A 26,670-nucleotide genomic window follows, 5' to 3' on the forward strand; every position below is an offset into this window, starting at 1 on the left:
GTTTAAAGCCCCTCCCCTGGTGCTCAGCCTGTGGATTATAGTCTGCTTGCCCTGCAGTTGGATGTATAATTTATCTGTGTGCCACCCTGCCCTGCTGTGTTAGCATACTTATGCTGCTGCTGCAGTTAACCTGTGACCTCGATTTCCTGTCAAAGTGGGTAGTGATCCCTGCCAGAGCATTTTCAGTGGAACTAAATGTTCTCCCTGCTGAATATCACCAAGAATAACCTTAGGCATACCACACCCTCTCCTGTTAGTCCCAAGTAGGTTTTAGGGGACAGGGTGCAAATATTGTCTGGGAGAATTTTTACCTTACTGAATTTGGTAGTTATGGGTAAGCAGCACATTTTGCAGTTTTTCTGCATGAATGAGTTGAGAGGTTTATGAGGATGGCTGAGATCCAAGGCCAACTAGGTACAACTTAACTAGGTTAACTACCTATTCTGGGACTACTAGCCTGACTCTGGTGACAGGTGTGACACTGTATTTGTTGTGTGGCACCAGGAAGGATGAACATCAGTGAAGAGCAGACATGATTCTTGTCCTCTGGATACTGTAGTTTGATTAAGACAAGCCCAAAGCTTCATGTTCTGCTGCCCATGCTGCTTAGAGAAGACAGAAACCAGAGTCTTGATTAATAGTAGGTGCCTCTCTAGGAGTTTAGAGTATAAGCTGTTAGAAGGCATAGATTGTTTCCTGGACATCAGTTCTCAAACTTACATGTATAAATTATTCTAGACCTTGTTTTAGCCGCAGATTTCTGTCTGTCTTCCCCCTCTGTAAGATGCCTTGATTCAATAGGTCAAGGATGAGATGGGGAATTTTCACTTCTTCTAAAAATCTCATGTAATTTCTGCTGCAGAGGTCCAGGATCTGCACTTGAGGAAGCTCTACCCTGCAGTTCATGAGTTTGGATGAGGTCCTTGAAGGGGTCTTGGATATTTTTGTCTCCCAAGCCAGATAACACTTTCATCACAGCATAGTGGCAGCAGCTCTCATTCCATCAGCTCTAGGTTGGGCTAGAGTGAAGTTTTGAGCAATAGGAACTCAAGCCAAGGCCCTTCTGAAGGGACAGCCAGCCACTTTGCATGTAGCTGTGGTCTGAACCAATGGGGTCCAGCTCTTGGCAAGTCCCCAATACATTATCTGGCAAAAAGCAGGCAAAGGTAACAGTAGAGGGCCTTTGCTAGATCTCTGTTCCAATAACCCTGTTAATGAGCAGCGAGCTTTGGAGAAGATTTTTTACATGATGTCAGCGTCAGGATCAAGCAGTATTTTGGATTTAGAATCTAAATAAAACAATTGGCGAAGACTTTAAAATAGAAGCCTTATCTTCCTTACCACTGTCCAGGCTCAACTACTCTAACTGGACAGTGCAAGGAGGACATCATGATCTTTTTTTTAATACCGGAACAAAAACTGAAGAAACATTAGTTATTAAAGTATACAAGTTCAGGTGTGTTCCTACTTTCTTTGGCCAAAGGAGTTGTGATGAGGTAGTTTACTCTCCATTTGTAAGGCTCTATTGTGCATAGGTAGTGCAGAAAGAAGTGATTTTTGGTGAGTTTTCCCCCTTCAATTTTAAACTTGCACTCTTCCCTAATCAAATATCAGGAGCGATTAATGGAATCCAGTTCTGCCATGGCAGTGGAGATAATATATATCCATCTCATCTGAGCCTATTATGCCTGTGGCAAGGCAAGAGAGCTTAGAACAAGACCTGGAGTTCCCATGAGGCCAGCACTGCCTTAGTCCACCTGTGTGATCTTGTGGGCAGCACAGCCTCATCTGTTCCATTCATTCAGCAGACATTCATCAAATGACTTGAGTGATGGGTGCTCTAAGGATGAAAAAAAACACTCTTACACCTTATACCAACTGAAGGCTGGTGAAAATTTATGGAACTGCATGTCTACAGTATCTGTGCTTTTCTATAACATAAGCTTAATGAAATTTTAAAAATGAACATATACCTTCACATCTTCAAGGATGTGAATAGTTCAGTCACTGTATATACATAACTATAGCATTTCAAAAAGTTACAAATTGGGAAGCCAGCTCAGATTTTTCTCCTGGTTTTAGGAAGGAGATGAAAAAATGACAGCACTCAAAGCAGAACCCAGGGGCTATGGTCTGGTCCCATAATCTTTGTATTGTACAGTAAGGCCCCTCAGAGAATGACTGGGAGGTTCAGGCTATAGGTAAACTGAGTAATCTTCACAATAGCAGGGACATCTTGTCACCCAGTGGCACTGGTACCTAGGACAGTGCTTCGGTCCTAGCAGCCTCTCAAACTCATTCAATAGTTGAAAGGCAGATGCAGAGTCCTTGTATTCTAGAAAAGAGTTTTGCCCAGAAACAGGAAAAATAGGAGCTAGTCAATTTCCCTTTAAGCCCGAGGATTTCCTATTACCATGTCTTTGTTCAAAACTATACATTATTGCCACCATGTATTAAGTGCCTATCATGTGCCAGGCAGTATTTTGAAATTAAATTCAGTACAATTGTCACATTAGCCCCAGAAAGGAAGTGTGCAGCTTTACAAATAAACTGAGGTTCAGACTGAAATCACAGGGAAAGTGGTGGAAGTGGAATTCACTCGTTTTGTAACATCCAGGCCAACGCCCAATGCTTCCTTATAACACTATTTAGCATGGAAAATTATGCAACTGAAACTGTGATCAATATTGAGACAAAAAATTCTCTCACAGATACATACCACACATATACTACTTGTATATGATATATAATGATCCAAACTGATAAAAGGCCCCACTGCCAGTGAGTACATTTTATTCCATTTTTTATTGAAATTTTCAACAGCTGCCATTTGGTTTATATAGCAATTTTTTAAGTAATTTTTTTCCATTTTTGATATTTTTATGAAAATTATTTTTTTCAATTTTAAAGCTCTACCCCTTCCAAAGAAGTATTAATAACTACCATGTAATTTTATTTATAGGGAAAGGGGGACAAAAAGAGCTTTTAAATACTTGTGAAACAGGGATAAAGGTCCAAAGTCAAGACCCAGGCCTGCTGGAAGTGCTAAGCTGCCTCTGGACACCACTAGTGCTTCGCCATCTGCACCAACAGAAGGTGGGCCATGCACGGACCCTCTGGGGGCTTCTTGTTTCACCAGCTGCACTGCATTTCTGCTCTGGACTCCTCTGCTGGGGTCCTCCTTCCCCCAAAATCTGTCCAACAAAGGCAGCATGATCTTTAATAGAGGTTCCGCTTTGTGACGGAGACAATACTGTATTTAGAAAGTTAAGAGACTCCTCGTCCAGTTGGAGAGGAAAAAATCACCAACACAGTATTATCAATAGTTCAATTTCTTGTCCAAACACATGCTCATACTTTAGAATAAATTAATTACTAGATGCTTCAAAAGTCCTGACATGTAGACAGCAAAAAAGTGTCTTATAAAAAAGAAGTTGCAAAATTACAAAAATTTCTGCAGCAGTTCAAGCTCCTTATGTGGAGCTTCTGATGACAAGGCTGGTTCTGATAAGCAGTTCCTCTGACGTGCACAGCAGCTTTCCCTAGCATCCTATGTTCTGAGAGTTCAGACCACGAGAGGTTGAAATCCAAGTTTAAGAGACTCCTTGCTGACAAAATGCGGTGTGTTTCTGTGGAATACTATGCAGCAATAAAAAGGAATAAACTACCAACACAAGTTAATCATGGTTGAACCATAAAATATGCTAAGTGAAAAAGTCAGAGGCAAGGGACCCCGATTTATATGATTCCGTTCACCTCATGTCCAGAACAGATAAATTAGAGACAAAGTGGTGTCACTTAGAGCTGGGAACAGGAATCAGTCGTGTAATAAATGAAGGACCTTATTGCAGGGGATGAAAATGTTCTAAAACTGAGTTACAGTTATAGCTGCACCACTCAGGAAGGTTACTAAAATCACTGAATTTAACACTTGAAATGGGTGAATTTTATATGTAAAATATGTCTCAAAGTTTTTTAAAAAAATAAAAGACCCTGCCTCCCAAACCACCCATCAAGCACTAAACATTCCTGAGGTTCAATCAACAGGTCAGGATTATCATGTAGTGTTGAGCTAGAGTGAAAATGTACTATTTTATAGTAAATTGCCTAGAATGTTTCTTCATTATTTTAAAGTAAAAAGGTAGCCAGTCAGGAGGTAGTCTCAAAAAGGAGACTCCTAGCAACATCAAAATCTAAGGGGGCCTTTTCTTTTGGAATAAAGGTGGTGCACCTGCCCCTTTGCAGATTTCTCTTCTCCTCTGGGGGAGAGTCTTCGCTGAAGCCTAGTGGAGATCAGTGCACTCAGCTGTCCTATTCATGTGACTCCTATAAAAACTAGACTGGGGACAGGAGTAGCGGGGTGCGCAGAAGGTCATGTAGCAAGCAAAAAACAAATGTTGCCTTTGGTCAGCCTCCTACTGCCCTGTCCCTTGTCACCAATTACAGCTGCCAGATGGGACAAATAAAGACAGAACATTAAAAACAAAGGGAAAAAATACCTTTCAAAGTTGTGACTAACCAAGCCTGTGGATGACTTTCGCACAGCAGGGGAGCAGTGGCTGCAAAAAGCGCTCTGCACTACACAGGGCAGGGTGACCAGAGCAGCTAAGGATCCCGATGAGCAATGAGGGAGCAATGATTCGCTCGGGAACCGTGAGCAGATGAAGGAGGAGATGAAGGTTCTGGATGCATATCAGATCTGGGTCAACCCCCTGTTCTCCTGACTCACCTCCCAAACTGATGAGGTTTGCATAATCCCTAAGGAAGGTGCTGGGGGATATACAATCTTCCCCAGAAGATGGATATCTCCAAATCTTAGTCAAATGTCAGGTCTCTTCTGCCTGTTTCCATTCCTCAACATCACCTAAACCAAGACACATTATTTACCTGTGTTGCTGGGACCCCTATCAACAAACATTTGCCTCTCCCAATCACAGTAGGTAGATTCCTGGGCTCCTAATGTTTCTACAGGTGTTTGCAGCAGCACTAATGTAGGAAGATTCAATCAGGCTGTTTCCTTTGGCTACTTCAAACGACTTTCCTCTGACATGTAATTTCCAGAGTATCTAAATGATCTTACTTCCCAGGCTCTCCAAAATTAAGACAAAACTTTGACATTGTAGCAACATACAATTTGAAAAATGTTTAGTATTTCACTAAAAACATTTTTAAGCCATAGTTAGCATTAGGACCTTAAAAGATCCCCAGGTATTTTGACTTTGGAAACTGAGGTGCTATAAAGGTCCAGGCTTTTATTTATGATCTTGTTCGGTTTGACCTTATATAATCCCAAAAGTCAACTGCTGCATTCAGAAACTGGCCAAAGACCCAAAGTTGCAGGTGCTTAGGTCTAGGCTGCACCCATCAAATTTTCTGCTGTAGTTCTAGGGCCTGAAGAAACTGAAAAGATACTTCCTTTATGTTCATGGTTTTCGCCTTAAAGAGCAAGAGATAAAATGATTTTCATCTTGGAATTTTAGAATTCAATAATCACAAAAATCACAAATCAACCACTAATAAACTAACACTGGGACCAGCCAGGGTTGGCAACTGTTAAAAATACATCTTCTGTTTTTACACAAATTCTCAAACTCCCAGTTGCCAATAAAAAAAGTTTCAACAGAATAACGACTTAAACTCAACATCAGAGTGATCACATAAATACCAGCCTCACCTTTAAAGAGTAAAGGTGCCAGCCTGGCTTGCACCCAGACCCTCTGCTGTGATGAAAAGTCCGAGATAGCCAGAGGCTCCCAGCTCTTCCCAGTCAAGATACAATGAGACCTAAGTGTATTTTCTGCTAAGGAGCTGGCAAACTCTAACGTTAGCTGAGCCTGTGAGCTGGGTAACAGCTCTGTTCCCACCTCACAACCAAAGAGATGGAGAACAGAGCTGGGCTGTAAGAGGAACCACTGGAAGCATCACCTGAAACATTAAAAAGGGGTCACACTGCTAGCTGCTTTCTGATCCTGGACTTAGCATACTATGTGTCTGAACAGGCCGGGAAAGTCCAGCCCTCAGGTTCACTGCTCACTGGGCTGGAAGATTTAAGTCCTGACAAAGTATGCCTTGTGAAACCACCCTGAAGACTGACACCCAAAATGGAACCCCACGCCAGAGGAACAGCACTCAGCACCTTAGCCTGTTCTGGTGTCAGAAGAGCAAGGCTTTTTCAGGATGAAGAAATGACTAGATCTGGATTCCAGCAGCACCTTCCAGACGGGGAGCCACACAAGAATCCATTGTACTCTTTGTGATAGAGATCTCCAGGGTCTAGAGAATGGCTCTTTCTGCAATCACAGCACATTTCCAACAGTCTTTATAATTCTGAGCTTGGCCAAGCTAATGGAGACTACAGAAAGAAAAGCAGCCCCAGAAGAGAGAAAGACTTCTATATCTGCATTTCCAAGGCCCTGTCCTTGTTTCAGGCAGCCGAAGCTGGGATAAAGAAATTTCTTTATTCATGGATCTCTCTGAAAACAAGCTAGAGCTCCTCTCCCTCGAGGTAGAGGCTTTGAGAATTAATGTGCACATCTGGCAATACAAGCTCCTTAAGTTACTCTCCTTTGACATGTGACCTAACAAGGAAAGGCCAGTTTTCAAATAATGCCATCCAATAGACTCGTATGATAAAAAGATGGGGGCTCCTATTTTAAATCTGACCTTAGGTTGTGGCTGTTCAAAAGGTCAACAGAGAAACTCATAAGAAAAAGGAAATTCTTAAGCTTTCCAGACCCTAGTTCTTTCCTTCTGACCTCTGTCCCACCTCCACATACTGAATTCACAGACTTCATTTCAAATTCCATGATCTCTTCCTGATGTGCCTCTCACACTCACAGCAGTGGTCACACAGAAGCCACTGTGCTCAGGCGTCTGCAAGTCCTCCTCCTGGGGGGATGGCGAGGACCTGACACACGGTCCTTTAGACCTGACTCTCCCACCTACATCTCTATCACACAAAGGCAGCACCTGTGCCCAGTTTGGTTCCTTATGAGTTTCAACAAAAAACCCCTGTGACTTACAGGCAGGAAAGACGAAAGGAATGAACCCAGAGAGCCCAATCAAGAAAACTTGCAAAGCTGGGCATGTAGGAACAGCAAAATTTGGTAATTGCTGAAACTATCCTGGTAGGTCACACAGTCACTTGGGTCAAGTAGAATTCACTCTATTGGGCTTTTTTTTTTTAGTTCTTTTGCATAATTCTATGAAGTGGGAAAAGCATCAAAACAGTGAACTGAGCTTCTTGTTAGCATTCCAAAAAATATAGGTACTTGTAAAAGTGCATAAACCTTTCTAAGGGAAGATATCAAAAGGATCAAATCTTCATAGGGGTGAAAAAAAATTGTCAAAATAAACTTAAGACACAACTAACAGGATTCAAGAATGACTTCTCCAGCCTGAAGCTTATGTCCAGCATAGCATGCCTCTCACTCACCTTTGGTAACAATATCTTTTTTTTAAATCAGAGAAAGGTGGGGGTGGAAAGGGATAGAGGACCACGAGAGGCAAAGAGGCAAATCTACCCTAGTGCTCTTGTACCTTGAAATGATGAGTCTGACGGCAGCTGTAAACAGAGGCTTAGAAGTAGGTGAACAGTAACTGTACCATTCAAGTGACAATACCCATCACAATTTCCCCCTTCTGATCACAAATTTAATCAATCATCAAAAGAGTTACTGTAAACCAGTACTTAAGTCTGTGTTTTCTTGAACAGGGTTCAAGGCAGGAAGACATGAGTTCAGCAGGCCATTGGTAATGCCAGTTCATTGCAGGAAGCCCCCAGGGGTTGGGAGAGCTGAGCTGCAGACTCTTTTACAACACTTGCTTCTTCCACTCATCCCTCTTCCCATCCAGCTTAACAGACTCGATAGTAGTTTTCTAGATGTGCACTGCCTTTTTAAGTATACAGCAGGGTGAGAGGGCATTTGTAAACACCCAGATTTTCTTGGTCAGCTTATTTTGTTTAAACACACATAGCAGAACATTCCTGATGAAGTGAGAAAAAAGAATATTGCAATTTCCTTAACTCAAAAAGCCAAAAACATAATAATAATAATAATAATAATAATAATAATAATAGGAAACTGCTCAAAATGAAAGTCAGTAGAACAAAAGAGAAACACTCAGGCTTGCAGAGTAAGACTGAGCACATTAGCTACTCCAGTCACAGTGTCAAGTTAAACCGCTATTCCCCTTCCCCACTGTGCAGCCCTAGCCCACCGCCCCCCCCTTTAGCTCTGCCTTTGTATGCAGCGCTGTCCCAGATGTGGCGACATACAAGTCCTCCTCAAAGCTTTTCTGTCAGCTCAGTACTTCACTCCTGGAATAAATTCCTTGGCATCCGGATTCAGGTTACTTTTGCTCTGAAATAAGAACCAAGAGATAATAAATCCCACAGCAAGCTGCACTTTAAAACTTATTTTCTACCTCCTTCCATTATTACCAGTACCTTCCTCTTAGCTTCAAGGGGAGAAAAAAATAGAATTCCTTGCAACTCAGGCTATTATTACTGTGGGGCTGCTCTCAATCGCTCCTGACATACTAAGCCCTGACCAACCTCATTTTCTCCTTTCTGCTTCAGACTCCTGCTCCCTTTATGATGCTTTCATTAGGGGCTTGTAAGTTTGACTCCAAAAACAACTCAATTCATTGAGCACCTTAACTTGATGAACATCAGAGAACTCCATCAAACCAGCTTGGTACCACAATCCCTATAAACATATATCTTTTTTTCATCTTGCTGTACTCTCTTTGGTTGTCGACTCTCTTGTGAATACCCAATACCTCAGCAAACTGCGGGGAACAATCATTCAGAACATGGGCTGTGTGAGAACTAAATCACTCAGAATTCATATGTAAACATGGAAGGCAGGGGATTCCTTTATCTGGTCTTCTAATGTTAAGTAGAAAATGGCCTCTTATGAATATATTCCTTCCAAAATCAACAATTTTTACAACAGCATCATTCAAAAATATAAATACAGATTTGAGGAATAGTAAAAAAATGGCAGCAAATGATAATTTGAAACCAAATCTTTTCCTTCCAATTCTTTGTCCTTAATCCCAATTCTACTTTGGAAGGTCTACTGGGAAAAATGAAAGTTAGTGATGTTACAGCATTAATGTTCTCACAGTGCTTTATCAGGTGAAATGCATCTTCAATGTACCTTATTTATTTACTTATTTTAGAATTATTATTATGTTTTAGAGAAGTGGGAAGGGAGGGAGAAAGTATGGGTAAGAAACATCAATTTGTTGCCTCTCATATGTGCCCTGACCAGGGACCGAACCCACAACCTAGGCATGTGCCCTGACTGGGAATTGAACCAGCAACTTTTTGCTTTGCCGGATGGTGCCCAACCAACTGAGCCACACTGGTCAGGGCCAATGTACATTCTTATTAGTGCCCACATAGTGAGTGAAGAAATAGCGGCTCAGAGGCTCCAGAGATTTGCTCAAGGTTGTTGGGCCAGAAAGAAAGTCTGTGACTCCAGATCCTACATTCCTTTCGTTGTGTCCCATGTGTACTTATGTACTTACAGCTCTTACCAAAATGTCTTCAGAATCATGACCATCGCTGAGAGACAGTCCATTTAACTGTTGTTGCAACTGTCCCATGACCTGAGGCAGGTCTCGTGAGGGAATAAACCAGTCTTGGTCTTCTTCATCCAGCATCTCCTGGAAGCACCGGTCCAAAAAATCCTGCTCCTGAAGCTCCTCCTCCACCTGGCAAGCAAAGGTGAAGAGCTCAGTCTCACTGTCCCAGTGGCACTCATCCCTTCCAGTTTTCCTCCGCCTCTTTCTTTCAGAGGTTATTACTCCAAGATTAAGACTGATCTTGCATGTGATCTACTAAGAATTAAGATGCTTTCAAGGACTAGCTGGAGAAAATATAATTTTTAATTTTTTCAACCAAAGTCCACTAATAACAGGACTAAGAAAATAGTTATTCAAAATAGCAAAATTCTTCACAAATCTTCTAAGGTCTCTATATATGTGACACAGATATTTCCCATTTACATGGCACTTACCAAAAGTCATTTTTAAAGCTTTAAATACTTTTCTCAATTTTGTTAAGAGGCAACTCTTCCTAAATTTCCCATTTTACAACTATAAAAAAGGTACAGGAACTCTGTAACTAGGCTACTACCTGGATAGTGGACATTATATTAAAATAAACTTTCAGCCTCTGGCCCACTTTTCTGGTAATGAGGCCCCCAAGGGAGAAAAATACTTGCAGAACCTTACAAAGAATACTTTTTGCCATATCAATGGAAAATGTCATCAATGTAGTATTCTTTCAAAACAAGAAATAATATGAATATTTAAACAACTCCAAATTTCTTAAAGATGGCTTTAAACTAAAGCAATATATATCTAGGATATTTCATACCTATTTGCAGTCATTGTTAACTCTTACAAAAGAGTTCATTCTGCAGATTGTGTGATTCTAACAGGCCTCCTGTTTTACATTTGGCCCTCCCATTTCCCACAGCAAGCCTGGTGACAAATTCACAGCTCACTCATGCCACAACCAGAGGGGGTCCAGCAAAAACAATCACCCAAATTAGCCAATACAGTTAACCTCATAATTCAGAGGAAGAGTTACTGGTAGCAATACTCAAAAATAGTATTTCAACAATTATAATTAGCAATGCTTTTTTAAAAATTTCAAGTTAATTATAAAGTTATGAAGTACTTAAAATAACAATAACCACAAAAATATTTCCAAGCCACAAGATTTAATGTGACTACTCAAGATCTGCCCTGACTCTCTCCAAAAGCATAACAGTGTGTTCCCCATGTTAAATCTATCCTTATCCTGCCCTGGCTGGTGTGGCTCAGTGGATTGGGTGCTGGCCTATGAACCAAAGGGTCACTGGTTCCATTCCCAGTCAGGGCACATGCCTGGGTTGTGGGCCAGGTTCCCAATAGCGGGTGTGTGAGAAGCAACCACACACTGATGTTTCTCTCTCTCCCTTTACCCCTTCCCCCAAAATAAAAAAAATAAATAAATCTATCCTTATCCACAGATACAACCTCCCACAGCACTAAGCTATTCAGTTAATACTGTATTTCCCTTCTCCCATGCCATACAGAGCCATGTAATTATCATGTAATATCCCCAGAAGGGATGTGAGAACTTTGCATCACTTGGTTAAAAGGAGATCCCTTATCTTGGCTTCAGCTCTCTCCCTTTCCCAGCGGCTAGACTTTCAGTTATCCTTCAGCTACTCACCTGTAAGTACCCCAGGGGTGGCAAAGCAACATGGAAAGAACTATGTGGTCCACCTATCTACCTGCAATGGCTTACCTTGGGCTGAGCCATTGTTACAGAGACAAGAAGATGGTGAATTAGTGCTGAATCTTGGTTGAAGCAGCCTAGCCTTTCCCCACTCTATTACACCCTTAGCTAACTCAGGCTCACACTCTGCCAGTTCCTGAGTTCCTATCTGTGGCATGCCAGGTTGGCCTATCTTCATAAAACTGCTGTTTCCCAGAAGTCTACACCAGACCACCAAGGCACTAGATCCTCTTTCAATCAACGTGGAAGAAAAATATCACAATCTTCCTTTAAAGTACTGTGGTCTCTTACCAGTTGAAGGTGCTTCCTGGTCAGCTCAGACCCAGAGACCTGGCCTCCATGTATTTTTAAGTTATTCTAAAGCCAACAGCCCATTTCTTTTGAAACAGACTGACAATAAAATATTATAGCTTCTGAGTTATATACATCATTGTCCTTCCATTTCTTTCTTTACCTGTCTGTTAAAATCCTCTTCATTCTCCATCCACATGTACTCTGCAAATGGGTTTTCCTTCTCATCATGCCCATTTAACCCCTGATCTTCTTTGGATTTTACACTGGGTGATGTGTTTACCACACTGGATCCATTCATTATGATAGAATCTAAACAGAAGCAAAAGAAAGAATAAAATGTTACAAGGATGAAGGAAATGAAAACCTATAATATCCAGATTCTTCCAGAAGCTTCTGAAGTTCTAAGTCAAAGTTATTAACTACAGATGAACACAAACTGCTAATCTGTACCTGTTAAAAAACTAACTGTATCCTGTAGTTATCAACTATACAGATATATAATTCTTTAAAAGTTTAAAGAAAAATAAATGTCCTCTTTCTGCCACTGTGGAGCCTGTGGAGGCCTGCTGTGAACAGGACTTCCATGACAACAAATACATCTGGAAGGCTGTGGTCCAAGGCCATTTTTGCTGGCTATAAGAGGGGGCCCTGGAAACAGAGGGGGCACACAGCTCTTCTCAAATTATAGGTGTTTATGCTGGAGATGAAATTGAATTCTGTCTAGACAAGAAGAGATGTGGTTACTCCTGGTGGCAAATCGAACAAAACCAGAATCACCTGGGGAAAGGTAACTTGTGCTACTGGAAACAGTAGCATGGCTCATGCTAAATTCCAAAGCAACCTTCCTGCTAAGGTCATTGGACACAGAATCTGTGTAATCCTTAAGGACTTAAATTGATTGAAAGTAAATAAATAAAATGGATTTGTTCTCTTGTAAAAAGGAAGGAAAGAAGAAAAGAGGGAGAGAGGGAGGTAAGAAGGGGAAAAACAATAACATGTTTAGGGTTCCTTAGCCTTTCTAGGCAAGTAAGAGGGCACATCTTTTCAAGGCAAATTCTGCAGGCTCTAGAACCTAATCAAGATCACACAGCTTTCTTGATGTCTAAAGAAAATACATTATTTTTTAAAAGTATATATTTATTGATTATACTATTATAGTTTTCCCAATTTTTTCCCTTTTTCCCATTCCACCCTGCACCCCCCACACCTCCAGCCATCCCCCTCCCCCCACTTAATTCATGTCCATGGGCGGTGCATGTAAGTTCTTTGACTTCTCTGTTTCCTAAACCATTCTCAACCTCTCCATCTATTTTATGCCGACCAGTTATACTTATTTCCTACCTTCCTCCCATTCTTCCCCCCACCCCGCCCATTGAAAACCCTCCATGTGATCTCCATTTCTCTGATTCTGTTCCTATTTTAGTTGTTTGCTTAGTTTTTGTTTCTCTCTCTTTTTTTAGGTTCAGTTGTTGATAGTTGTGAGTTTGTTGCCATTTTACTGTTCATAGTTTTTGATCGTCTTCTTTTTGTTAGATCAGTCCCTTTAACATTTCATATAATAAGGGCTTGGTGGTGATAAACTACTTTAACTTGACCTTGTCTGGGAAGCACTTTATCTGCCCTTCCATTCTAAATGATAGCTTTGCTGGACAGAGTAATCTTGAATGTAGGTCCTTGCCTTTCATGACTTGGAATATTTCTTGCCAGCCCCTTCTTAACTGTAAGGTTTCTTTTGAGAAATCAGCTGGTAGCCTTATGGGAACTCCTTTGTAGGTAACTGTCACCTTTTCTCCTGCTGCTTTTAAGATTCTCTATCTTTAATCTTGGGTAACTTAATGATGATGTGATTTGGTGTGTTCCTCCTTGGGTCCAATTTCTTTGGGACTCTCTGGATTTCCTGGACTTCCTGGAAGTCTATTTCCTTTGTCAGATTGGGGAAGTTTTCCTTCATTATTTGTTCAAATAAGTTTTCAACTTTTTGCTCTTGTTCTTTTCCTTCTGGCACCCCTATGATTTGGATGTTGGAATGTTTAAAGTTGTCCCAGAAGTTCCTAAGCCTCTCCTCATTTTTTTGAATTCTTGTTTCTTCATTCTGTTCCAGCTGGATGTTTATTTCTTCCTTTTGTTCCAGATCATTGATTTGAGTACTGGTTTCCTTCCCTTCACTATTGGTTCCCTATATTTTTGCTTTATTTCACTTTGGGTAGCCTTCATTTGTTCCTTCATTTTTCGTCCAAGCTCAGTCAGTTCTGTGAGCATCGTGATTACCAGTGTTTTGAACTCTGCATCAGATAGGTTGGCTATCTCCTTGTGGCTTATCTCTTTTTCTGGAGTTTTCCTCTGTTCTTTCATTTGGACCCTATTTCTTTGTCTCAGGGCACCTGTTAAGTTGTAAGGGGGTGAGGCCTTAGGTATTCTCCAAGGCAGGGCAACCCTCTTTGCTGCACTGTGGCTCTGTCTGTAAGGGAGGAGTCATAGAGGGAATATTTCGGCTCTCTTGCTTGGCTCTAGCCCCACTTTCCAAGGAGCTCTGTCATGTGAGACTGGGAGTTTTTCTGGCTGTGGCAACCCCTGAGGTAGTTTACAGCTAGCATGAGTCTTTAGTTTCCCATTCAGCCAGCCCTACCTTGCTCACTCGGTACTCCACCTTGCCAGGTCCTCTCCGCCTGCCTTGCTGCCCATCTCCAGTCCCTCCTACTGGTCTGGTAGATGTTTCTTTAACTTCTTGTTTGTCGGAGTTCCATGCAGTTTGATTTTCTGGCACTTCTGGTTGTTTATTGTTTTTAGATTGGTTGTAATCTTCCTTTTGGTTGTGCAAGGAAGCAAAGGGTTTCTACCTACGCCTCCATCTTGGCCAGAACTAAGAAAATGCATTTTTAATAAGCATTGTAAGCAACTGTCTCTTATTCTGATGCTTGTTCTTCTTTAGGATGTATTTAAAAAAATAATACATCTTCATTGTATTCATAAACAAAAAGGAGAAAATTAAGGTCACCAGTTGTTCAGCTAACCAGAGTGAAGAATGATTAACAATGTTGTGCAACCTTCCTAACATCCCTACTGTATTCGCATATACACAAATATACACACACACTCTCTCCAAGTATATGTTCTTATAGTAACAGCATGATGTGCCATCATTTGCTTTTACTCATTTCTATGTTAATATAGCCATGTGGTCTTTGGGGGTGTTTCTAATGTTTCTGTATTACAAAAGTTCCATGAACTTCTTGTGTTCATTTTTTCTAATGATTGCTTTAGGATAACTCCTAGGAATAGAGCTGCTATATTGGAAAGTATGTTCTTTTCTTCTAAGGCTCTTTATTTATTGTCACCCTGCCATAAGAATTTAAATTCCCATCAGTAGTATGTGACTGTTCCTTTGTATTTATGAGTATTATTATTTTTTAAACCATTGCCAATATCATAAGAGAAAACTTGCAATTTATTGTGTACACTTACATTTCTTTGATTTTTACTGAGGCTGAATATTTTGAGATATACCTTTTATATTTGTTTTGTAATTTTTCTGCTAAAGTACTTTGCCCATTTTCTATCAGAGTATATATCTTTTCCTTATCTTCTGAAGAACTTTTATTATATTTTTCATTTTAATTTTCCACAAAATAACTTATAAGTTAAAATATTTTATTTATTTGCTTAAATTTTTGGTGGCAGTGTTACTGGCCTTAATTTTTATCTATAGCTTGTGTGAGTGTCTGTCTGTTTATGGCTTTTTTAAAAAAGACCTTTTTTAAAAAAAAGGTTTTATTTATTTATTTTCAGAGAGAGGGAAGGGAGGGAGAGAAACATTGATGTGCAAGAAATATGCGAGAGATATGTTGACCAGTTGCCTCTCACTTGCCCCCAACTGGGTCCTGGTTTACAACCCAGGCATGTGCCCTCACTGGGAATTGAACTGGTGACCTTTTGGTTCTCAGGCTGGTACTCAATCCACTAAGCCACACTAGCCAGAGCTAGTACATACATATTTTAAAAAATTGTTTACACTTTGGCTTCTAAATCTATTTTGATGTATTTGCTGTCATCTGGAATGTGTCTTGTTATTTACGTCTTAACCATTCTTCAAAAACCATTGCAGTCTCTACTCAAACTCTCCCCTCCTCTACACTCTTGTAGTAGTAGACATGGTGTTAATACTACTTTGCTGTTCTGTTTCATATGCATAAACTTTTCTTTTTGTAAATGGATTCTCAATTCCTGAAAAGCAAGATGGAGGATGATACATTTTGTAATTCAGCTCGATATTAGGAACTTTATAAATGCTTGTGGGTCACTGTACCTAGCCAACGTTCCCTTTCTATCCCACCTCGTTTTCTTTAACAAATTATTTCCTCATTCGTTTCCATCTTGGCAGCAGTCATGAAAAAGTTCTTCTCTGCTTCTGGATAATTTGTTAACACTAAAAAATTACTGCTTACTCCCCTTTAAAATTTTTGCAATTTTCTAACCTATTATGGACATTAGGTAAAACTGTGAAGAGTAAAAAATAGAGTGGAAAAACAACTACTGATAGTTTAAAAAGTATTTTATTTAAGACAGAACCCATTTAATTCACTGTTGGTATAAATGGGGGCACCTAGTATGAAATGTATCAGTTTAACATATTTTAAATACAGACAAAAGAAATCTGTAGCAATATTATGATGCTCCATCATTTGCTTTTTCTCATTCCTATGTGAATACTGCTGTACTGTGTTAGGGGTGTTTTCAATGTTTCTGTATTAAAAAGGTTCCCTTATATTCCAGATCTGGCTCTATAATAGTAATTCCATAATGCTATAGAAGAGAGAAAACCAGTTCTTTATTTTTACTACTTCCATTTTCAGCACAACAATGACAGAAACAAATCTGCCCTAAATGCCAGGGCAACTGTGTGAGTAAGTGGGCTCCCCTAGCACAGTGATTCTTAGAGACCCTGATCCTTGCTGGGTAGCATGCTGTACATATTATATTTCCAAAGACTCATTTGCCAGTTGCTTACAGCCAGCACAACAATTGTCCTTAGTAATATGAAAATCATTCACAGAGAGGCGGAGTTCAATTTTCTAAAACATCTGGCTTTCCCCAAAAAATAAATCCATAAGGAAAAAGGGAAGACAGAGGAAAAAAGAACAGAAAACTACTTCTAATTCAAGAAGAAGGCAGAACAGGGAGAGCAAACTGCAGGATACACTTGTTCATGAGAAAAGGAATAGAAAATCCCCATAATCTCAGCATGAGGATGTTCCCCAAATCAACACACTTTAGAAAAGTTGAAAACACTGAGATGCGGGACAGCTGGTACTAGGAAAATGGTTTCCTTCAGTTGGCTATAAAGTGTTAATTTGTATTTTATACCACTCTACCTGTGTTTTCCACACAATTGGGAAGTTTGGTTTCTCTAAATACCAGCAATCCAACAACTTAATTTGAACAGTGTTTAATAACTTAACAAGTACTTTCATATCTATGCTCTGATTTAAGGCACATAATCTGCTCAGCCTCACTTTAAAAAACCATCCAGACATTTCTGTAGTAAGAACAATGAAGGTACTAGATTCAGGGGTTAAGCACCCTGAGTTGCTGGGTTAGTTCAAGAACAACACTCATCTGTGGGTTTACTGGGTGACAGTGAACTGGTGCTTAATGTGCCCCTCGACTTTAGTACAGGGTGGCACTCGAGAGACTTTGATGGAGGCTGGGGACCCCCAGGAAGTAAGGCATTTGAGGAATGCCTTCCATCTTGGGAAAGGCACTGGGTAAGATAGGATCATTGCCTGGAACACCCCCAACTTTCCTGCTTCCAGAGTTAGGTGTAACATTCTCTCTGTCCCAAGGTCTTCTCTAGCTCACTATCCACCATGATTACCTGCTAAGAGCAGAGTGTTTCTCTAACCATCATCCTACTGTGACCTTTCATGTTCATCATTTCATTTGATCCTCACCCACACAAATGCACACACGGATGCACATCGTTATGATACTGTAGTGTACCAGGGACAAAAAATAAAATGCCTCCAAAGCTTCCAGAGATGCGGAAAGTGCTCATTTACATAAGGAGGATCACAAATCAGAAGGCTGCCATGTTGTCAGCCATGCTATGGAGAGGTGCATGGGACCAGGAATTGAATCCCATTAACAACCATGTGAGTGAATTATAAATTCATCTTCCCCCAATCAAGTCTTCAGATAAGACAGCCATCCCAGTTGACAGCGTGACTGTAACTTCATGAGAGTTTGTGGTAGAGGCACCCAGTTAAGCTGCTCTCAGATTCCTGACCCACAGAAATTGTGAGATAAGAAATGTTTGTTGTTTTAACCTGCTAATCTTTGTGGTAAGTTGTTACATAGTAACAAATAACTAATGCAGACATTCAATAAACAATGACAACAAGCTCTGCCACACAATCAGTTGCCACATCTTTTTTCTTCTCTACTGAGAGGGCAAATGTGCAGTTTAAAGTGGGTCATTGCTCAAGAAGTTCTTTAGAATTATACCAACAGTAGATAAAAGAGCTGATGTCTGGTCTGCATCTATATTACCATATGAAATCTAAGAAGTACTTGAAATTTATTCCCCCTCCACCTCACTTTCCCTCTTATATACATAGCAAACAGGCCAAAAATGGAAAAGAGTTGTCATTTTGGCTGAAGAGGGAAAAACACGTAGCTCTGTTCATAGTCAAAATAGAGGTGCTAAGGCCTGCCAATCAGTTGATTAGCATTTTACTATGGTCAAGGATTCATATCTAAAATGGCTTGTAATAGGGGCTTTGGTTCTTAGCAATGAAGAATTTTAGGGGTTGGGTGGTGTGGCTCCATGGATTGAGTGCTGGCCTGCAAACCAAAGGGTCACAGGTTCAATTCCCAGTCAGAGCACATGCCTGGGTTGCAGGCCAGGCTCCCAGTAGGGGGCATGCGAGAAGCAACTACACACCGATGTTTCTTCCTCCCTTCCCCTCTCTCTAAAAATAAATAGAGTTTTTTAAAAATACTATTTACAAAAAGAATTTTAGTGCTTTTAATGTACCTAAGGCATTTCTAAAATATGTGCTTCATCAATGCAACACTTTAAACTCCCACAAACTTTCAGATCCAACAGGCTTACAGCAAAATCTAGCTACTGTTTAAGTCTAAGTGAGATCTGTGACTTTTGACTGAATGCCTGAAAAAAGTACATTGAGCAGTGAATATAAAAACTAGTCTTTACTATTTCCTATAGTTTTGTTTACTTCATTCAGTCTGGTTAGTACCATTTTTTAAAAGTTAAATATTGTGAATAACAGTTTTAAATTTTATTTTACTTCAAATACACTGCCAATAGACTCAGGTTTTGTCTATTCTTGGTTATATCTAGATACACTCGCTCATTAATATCTGAGTGCCTGTTTGTCCTGGCCAGCTGTGCTTGCAGTGCTTCGACAGGCTACCCAATCCTTGCCCTGGTAGTATTTACATTTTCTCAGGAGAGAGACAAGCAAATAATTAAGAAAAATTGTGATCCCTGTTACAAAAGAAGTAGTAAATGGGACTATGAGAAAAAAACAGACGGATCCAATTAAGTCCAGGAGTGAGGGAATTAGAAGTTTTCCCTGAGCAAGCAACTTATTGATACCTAAAGAATATAAGTTAGCTAGCAATAGGGAGACAGAAAAAAAGAACATGCAAAGACTCAGAGGAAGGAAAAAACTTTCAGGAACTAAAAGGACATGAGTATGCATAGAGTCAGAGGGTCAAAGGAGAAACACTAAGAGAAAGGCAAAGAAGAGTGTTGAAGCAGACAGGAATCCATACTGGGAAGTCAGATCATGCAGGACATTAGAGGTTACAAAAGGACTTTGGATTTCATCCTAAAAGCAATGAAAACCATTAAAAAGGGTCCTAGATAGCACAACAACATGATTCAATTTATATTTGTACATAGCTCAGGCTGTCATATGGAAAATGGACTGGACAGAGCGAGAGTGAATAATAGGAGACCAGTAAGCAGCTAATGTACTAATCCAGATGAAAGAAATGGTGGCTGCTTGGACCAAGTAATGGTAGTAAGAGAGTGAGTGGGCAGATTCCAAAACTATTTTCAGTTGTCTGTGGTAATGAACTTATGTGGGGAGACAGGAGGAGAAAAATATCAAGGATAACTCTGGCATAAGCAACTGGGTGGATGGTAATGTTATCACTGAGCTAAGGAACTCCGTGGGAAGGGCAAACTTTTCTTGGGTGGTGATGGGGAGTGGGTTTAAATAGGGTGATGAGTTCTATTTTGGGCATGTTAAATTTGTAATGCCTCTGAAACACTCAAATGGTGATGTTAAGCAGGCTGTCTATATGCATCAAGAACTGAAGAGGTCTGGATAAACATAAAAATCTGGTAACAGAAGCCATGGGTCTGGAAGATATCACCTAGGGATAAAGCACAAAATGAGATGAGAAGAGGGCCCAAGACCCAGACCTGATGTGTGTGCACATTTTCTTATTTGTTTATTTATTTATTTATGTTTTTTTCCTTGTTGCTTGCTTTTTTCATTTAAAAAATGTTTTTTTGTTGTTGTTGACACTATTACGAATGGTGTGTGCACATTTTAAAAAGTCAGCTAGAGGAGAAGGATAATATAGAAAAGGAGACTGAGAAGAAGCCAGGGTTTTGAGAAGGAAACCAGAAGAGCGTGTTATCACAGAAATCCATACTGGGAAAACAGAACCCCAGTATGATGAGTTGGATGGTAACCCCCGCAACCTCTAGAACCTGTGAAGGGTACTTTATATAGAATAGGGGTCTTTGCAGATATAACTAAATTAAGGACCTTGAAATAAATAAGTCATCCTGGACTGTCCCAGTAGGCCCTGAATCCAATGATAAGTGTCCTGATAAGAGAAAAGCAGAGGGAGATTTGAGACAGAGGGAAGAGAAGGAGGAAATGTGATCATGGAGGCAGAGATTGGAATAAAGTGGCCACAAGTCAAGGAATGCCTTTGGCCACAATAGATAAAGAGGCAAAGAACAGATTTTCCCTCTCCCATAGTCTCCAGAGGGAGTGCAGCCTCCCAGCCCTTGATTTTTGACTTCTGGCCTCCTGAACGGTAAGAGAATAGGTTTATGTTGTTTTAAGCTACCAGTTTGTGGTAATTTGTTACAGCAGTGACAGGAAACTAATACACCCAGTAGATGGGTGTGTCGAAGGCTGCTGAAAGGTCACGAGGAAGGCTGAGGAGTGTCCACAGAAATTAGGGCCATGGAGGTCTCTGATGAGTATCATAAGAGCAGTTTCCATGAAGAGAAAAAAGGGTGAAAGCCAAATGGAGGTGACTTGCAGGTAACTCTTTCAAGGAGTTGAGCTGTCAAGGAAAGGGCTAAGAATTAACAGAAACTGGAGGGATGACAGGTCCCTGGAAACTTTATTTTTTAATGAGTGGAGAGTCTAGAACATGCTTAAACGTTCATAGAAATGGTCTAGTGGAGAGGGAGAGGCTACAAATGCAGGAGAAAGAAGGAATAACCAACAGTGTCAGGCATGGGAAGGTAGGAGGGGATACTCATTTGATCTTTTGAATAGCTAACACATTTCCCTGATTGAAAATCTAAACACCTGGGATTCTTAGTCAGTAATAGAGAGTTGCATGGTGAGCATAAAGTCATATCTGAGGGAAGGAGAGTAATCGTGAAAAGATGTGATAGGGAGAGATGTGGTCCATCACAAAGCCACATGAAACATCTTTACTCTACGGCAGATTTGACTTCCCTGTGGCAGGAATGCTTATGTTTGCCTAATGCAAGTCTTCCTGACCGGACAGTTGCTAGCTAAACCTAGCAAACTCCAGCTTTGTGATTTTTTTTTCATCTTCTAACTTCTCACAGGTATACATACATACCTGTAATGTATACAGGTATGTATACATATATACATATGTGCACATGTACACATATGTGTATGTATACATATACATATTTTAAAGCCTTGTAAGCAATTCAAAAACAATTTTATAACGCCTTTTAAATTCATGGAGAATATTTTTATATGGCATGTTATACTCTGCACTAAAATGATTTCTGTCTCCCTGTTTTACAAAGTAAACAAACCCATCAGCTTTTTTCCACCATTTGGTGGAAGATCAAGGTGGAAAGGAGGAAGGATGAGTTCAGCTTTTATGGAGGGTGGGTGGGGAGGACAGGTAGGGTATGTATATAAAGGTTTTAAAATTTTCAGGTCCATCTCTCATTACAATGATCTTGTTTCCTCTATTTCTATTTCATTTGTTCTCAGAGAAGCTGCATGAACTTTAATGACAATAAGGGAGCATCAACCCTGTTAAGCTTTCCTACATTGCCCTCAACACACAATGATCCATTAGTTATCTTCTATCAGATGCAAGAAAAAGGCTTGCTAATTGAATATCAATGCCCTTGTTAAGCACACAGAAAACTGAACTTACCTGCAATTAGAAGTTGACAAGAAGCTCTCAAAAGCTTATTACCTGACAAGTCAAGAGGAAAATTATTTGGGTTTCCTAATAGAAAATATATTAATAACAAAAATAAATCACAAACAGAATTTAAACTCAAGGCTGCTAGATAAGAAAGACAATATGTATAGGACACAATAGAGATTGTCCTATACAATCTCTTGTGTATCCTATACTGACCTATAAAATTGTCCTACTGATGAAATGGACTCTGAAAGTCTGGATACAAACACTCCGGGAAGAATGACAACAGCAAACATAATTACTCCATAGTCTAGTCCCTAGACCAGGGCTAAGGATATAAAATAGAAGCATACTCAAGTAGGATTAAGACTGCATTTATCAAGTGTTGAGAAGGCCTATTTCTGTTCAGTGGTTCTCAGTCTCTACAGTATATCAGAGTCACGTGGGAGCTCTCCACAACACACCCTTCAGATATTCTGATTCGTCAGGCCTAAAACGAGGCCCGACATTTGTATTTTTGCTGATTAATTGCTATAGGTGATTCTGATTATAGAAAGACTAAAGACCAAGGGCAATTTTTCCAATACAGTGGAAAACTACATGAAACAATCTGAATCTCAACTGTTCTAATTCCTATTGAGTAGTTTCCTAACTGTTGTTCTACGAAACACCAGTGTTATGCTTGTTAGAAGAAAAAAAAAATCCATGCACCAGTAAATTTATTGCTCTGAGAACTTCTGTTTAACTTTAACTATCAAGCAGGTTCCTAATTAATTGCCTTTAATATTTATTACATTTTTTAATCTAACAGTTACTAACAATGCACAAACTTTAGAAACCATGATGCCTCAAGGATGTTCTGCGACATTGCTGTTGTCCTACTGGAAATGTACAGAACAGACATAAAATGCACTCCATAAAGCATTTAAAGGTCAATGGACTTGCCTACAGTCAGTGGCAAGCTCTTCATACCCAGCCCTGCCCTCAAGTTCCACATGGCAGGTAAAGGCTATCAATCGTCCTCCAAGGATAACATCAAATGGGGTTGTACATCACAGAGACCTTGACTTCTCCATATCTAGCTCCAAAAAAGATATATGCTATTAACAGGGGAAATACAGATAACTAGAATCTTTAGCAGATAACACTACTCAAAAACACTCCAATGGACAAATTATTACATATGAAATACATGTAACTTTTCTCAGTAACAGTATCAATAACAAAACAAGGGTCTCAAATGTCTTCAACTGATCTGATAATAGTTTAACTTATTTTTTTAAATGCATAACACAAGAAATGCCACTATAGAAGCCTGAATACAATCTCTGCCTAAGGTCTCCCCCACCTCCACCCCCATTTCGCATTTGATTATATATGCATTCAAGTGCATGCATTATATGTTACATACGTGCATAACATATATATGTTATTTGTTTTAGAAATAGCCTATTATAACCTTAGAAGTTTCTTTTTTAAGATTTTATTTAGTTATTTTTAGAGAGGGGAGGGGAAAGAGAAAGAGAGGGAGAGAAACATCAGTATGAGAGAGAAACATTGATTGGTTGCCTCTCACATGCACCTCAACCAGAGATTGAACCCGTAACCCAGGCATGTGCCCTAACCGGGAATCAAACCAACGACTTTTCAGTTTGTGGAACAATGCCCAGCCAACTGAGCCACACCAGTCAGGGCAGAAGTTTCTTGAGGGTAAGAATGACTAAACGAGTGCCAGTCCCAAGTGAATATTCACCAGCCTGTGGTGAAATAAAAAAAAATAGTGTTTTTCATGAAGTTAAATTTAGTCAGTTTAAATTGCTTTTTTGCACTGAATTAAGGCCTTCATATGTCTTTTGGTTTTAAAATATCCTTTTATACAATGATATTAATAAGAATATTTTTACAATCCTTATTTTAAAAATATTGTGATCTTATATTGTCCTGTATATTGTCCTAAAAATATTTTTTAAAATGTACTAGCCTGTGAAATCCTAAAGATTGACTATCTCTGATCTAGTCACTCTTGGAAATTGTTTGCAACATGCAGCCAAGCTTCAGAAGTGCTGGTCTAGTCTATAGAATCTAGTTCTACTCTTTTTTCTCTCACTCAAAGTCTTCTCTGAAGGAAAAAGGGAACAAAACAAGAGTGTTTCCAAACAGGGAGTCTGCCCAACCCACTGCTTGCTGTACCAGATATTCCTTCAACAGTCAATGCTGAACCAGCTGATCATCATGAAAAACTGAGGCAGTGAGCAGTAGAACAACAGAATTATGTAGCAGACAAGCAAGAAAAACTTGTTGAAGCACATCTTCTCTGCAAGAAGGTGTGGCTTCCAGAGTGTGCTTTCTCTTCAACTTGAAGTTTCCATATGATGCCTAAGTTCAGAACAGTTATCTTTGTCTATATAAAAAGAATAATTTAAGAAATATGTGTATACATGTGTATCATATATATGTGTAAGTATATATGTGTGTATGTGGGACATATGTACATAACATGTATGTGTTTCTTTTTGTAGGTCTAAAGCCAAGGGTACTGCATAGTAGCCTTAGTATGAAATAAAGACAACTGATTTAAAAACAAAATTTCCTCACAACTCCCACCCTCAATCAAATATGTTTTATTTTTATGAGTTAAATAAGAAAACAAGTCGCAATGAGAGATTTCATCTACAATGTATACTTAAGCATCAGTACTCATCCAGCCTGAATACACATAATACATTTCCATACACCTAAAGTTTTAAAAAAGGATCTTTATAATGTGATCCTCAGATACTTTAGGACCTCTACAATAAAGTATCAACTAGGTCTGAATATATCAAACTTACTAGAGAAGTGAAGTGGAATTATTTGCTTCATCTTAGAACTGCATTCAACAGAGAGTTAAAGTTTAGGATTTTTTCACCTTGGTATTTCCAAGTTAATAAAATTAAACAAGAATATCCCATTCTTCAAAAGCTTTTAGCACAGCAAAGTTTTACTGCATAACTTCTTGCTTTCAGTGAGAACAAAGCAGAGCCCTGGTAAGGGCACTGGATATCTTCGAGACTGCAGAACTAAACAGTTGTATCTGTTCAATATCAAAACAAAGGTCCTATACACCCTCAGAGGATGAGTGAGACATCACAGTACTAGCTTTGGTAATCAAAAGACACCAAGAACACACTATCAAACTAAAGTCAACTTTGACTAGATAATCACATTCTGTTCTGCTCCTAGGCACACTAAAATCACTGAGATTATGGCATTTTAAATGTTGGGCAAGACCAGCCTACAGTCCATAACAGCACCTACTTTCAAAAAGCAGGTAATTCCTATGCAAGTGTTCCAGAGCACAAAGAAATGAAGAGAGTCCTCTAATGGTTAGTATAAAGATAACCCAACACATTAAAAAGAACAAAATTAGTACAAAAGAAAACTACAAGCCCTGGCTGGAGTAGCTCAGTGGATTGAGCACGGGCTGTGAACCAAAGTGTCACAGGTTTGATTCCCAGTCATGGTACATGCCTGGGTTGCAGGTCATGACCCCCAGCAACTGCACATTGATGTTTCTCTCTCTCTCTTTCTCCCTCCCTTCCTTCTCTAAAAATAAATAAATAAATTCTTAAAAAAAAAGAGGATAAAATCTCTACCTTTAAAAAAGAAACTACAGACCTATTTTCATGCTACAAACATATACATTCAAGTAAAACATAAGCAAATAAAATCAAGCAATTTATTTAAAACAATACAACTTTGATCAAATAGGGTTCAGCCCAGAAATGCAAGATGATCTAAAATTGAGAAATATAAAAATGTATTTTATCATATTAGGCAAAGGAAAAAGAAAACTACATAAGCATCTCAGTATTTGCCAGAAATGTGTTTAAAAAACACATTTAAAAAATCATTTTAGAGCCCTGACCGGTGTGGCTCAGCTGGTTGGGCACTGTTTCACTAAGCAAAGGTCACCTGGTTCGAGCCCTAGTCAAGGCACATGCCTGGGCTGCAGTTTCAGTCCCCAGTCGGGGTGCACGCAAGAGGCAATCAATCCATGTTTCTCTTTCACACTGATGTTTCTCTCCCTTTCTCTCTTCCTCCCCTCCCCTCTCTCTAAAAATAAATAAATAAAATCTCTAAAAAAATCATTTTAGAAAGGAATATAATTTTAAAAAGGAATAAAATCAAGTTTCTTCAAGGCAATCAATACATTCACATAAGCATCTATCTCAAAACTTTAGTGCATTCCCATTAAAAATAAGGAAAAGATTAAGAACATGCACTATTCTGACTACTTGTAACTTTGAATGTTACCATCCAATGTAATCTGTCAAGAACACAAAATAAGAGGTATAACTACCACAAAGAAAGAGGCAAAATTATCCTTCTTTGCCAATATGATTTTAATTTTTCAGCAAGACTAAGGATCATTTGAAAACTATTAGTAACAGTAAGAGAACTTAATAATAAGACTGGTTGCAAAATAAACATACAAAATAAACAGTTTTCATATAAACCAACAACAACCAGTTATAAAAAAGAAAAAAGATCCAAATTATAATACCACACACACATACACAAAGTCTATAATTCTTCAGAATAAACCTAATAAATATACAGAACACAAAACAATTTATTGCAAGAATTTTCAGATGACTTGA

The 26,670-nt window shown here is 39.4% G+C and overlaps 1 protein-coding gene across 1 annotated transcript in view; it reads right to left on the bottom strand.

Moving 5' to 3' along the window:
- Positions 1–28: 28 nt before the first annotated feature.
- Positions 29–26,670, bottom strand: part of PAIP2B (poly(A) binding protein interacting protein 2B) — a 37,007-nt gene continuing 10,365 nt past the window's right edge. The window contains exons 3-5 of the mRNA XM_045826982.1: positions 11,760–11,908; positions 9,550–9,726; positions 29–8,363 (exon numbers count right to left, since the gene is read on the bottom strand). Of these exons, the coding sequence (XP_045682938.1) occupies positions 8,307–8,363; positions 9,550–9,726; positions 11,760–11,897 (372 nt within the window). The 5' untranslated portion in view covers positions 11,898–11,908 and the 3' untranslated portion in view covers positions 29–8,306. The remainder of the gene's footprint in view (positions 8,364–9,549; positions 9,727–11,759; positions 11,909–26,670) is intronic.

Source organism: Phyllostomus hastatus, unplaced genomic scaffold (genome assembly GCF_019186645.2).
Source record: "Phyllostomus hastatus isolate PE091 unplaced genomic scaffold, TTU_PhHast_1.1 phas_scaffold_78, whole genome shotgun sequence".
In the NCBI taxonomy this organism is placed as follows: domain Eukaryota; kingdom Metazoa; phylum Chordata; class Mammalia; order Chiroptera; family Phyllostomidae; genus Phyllostomus; species Phyllostomus hastatus.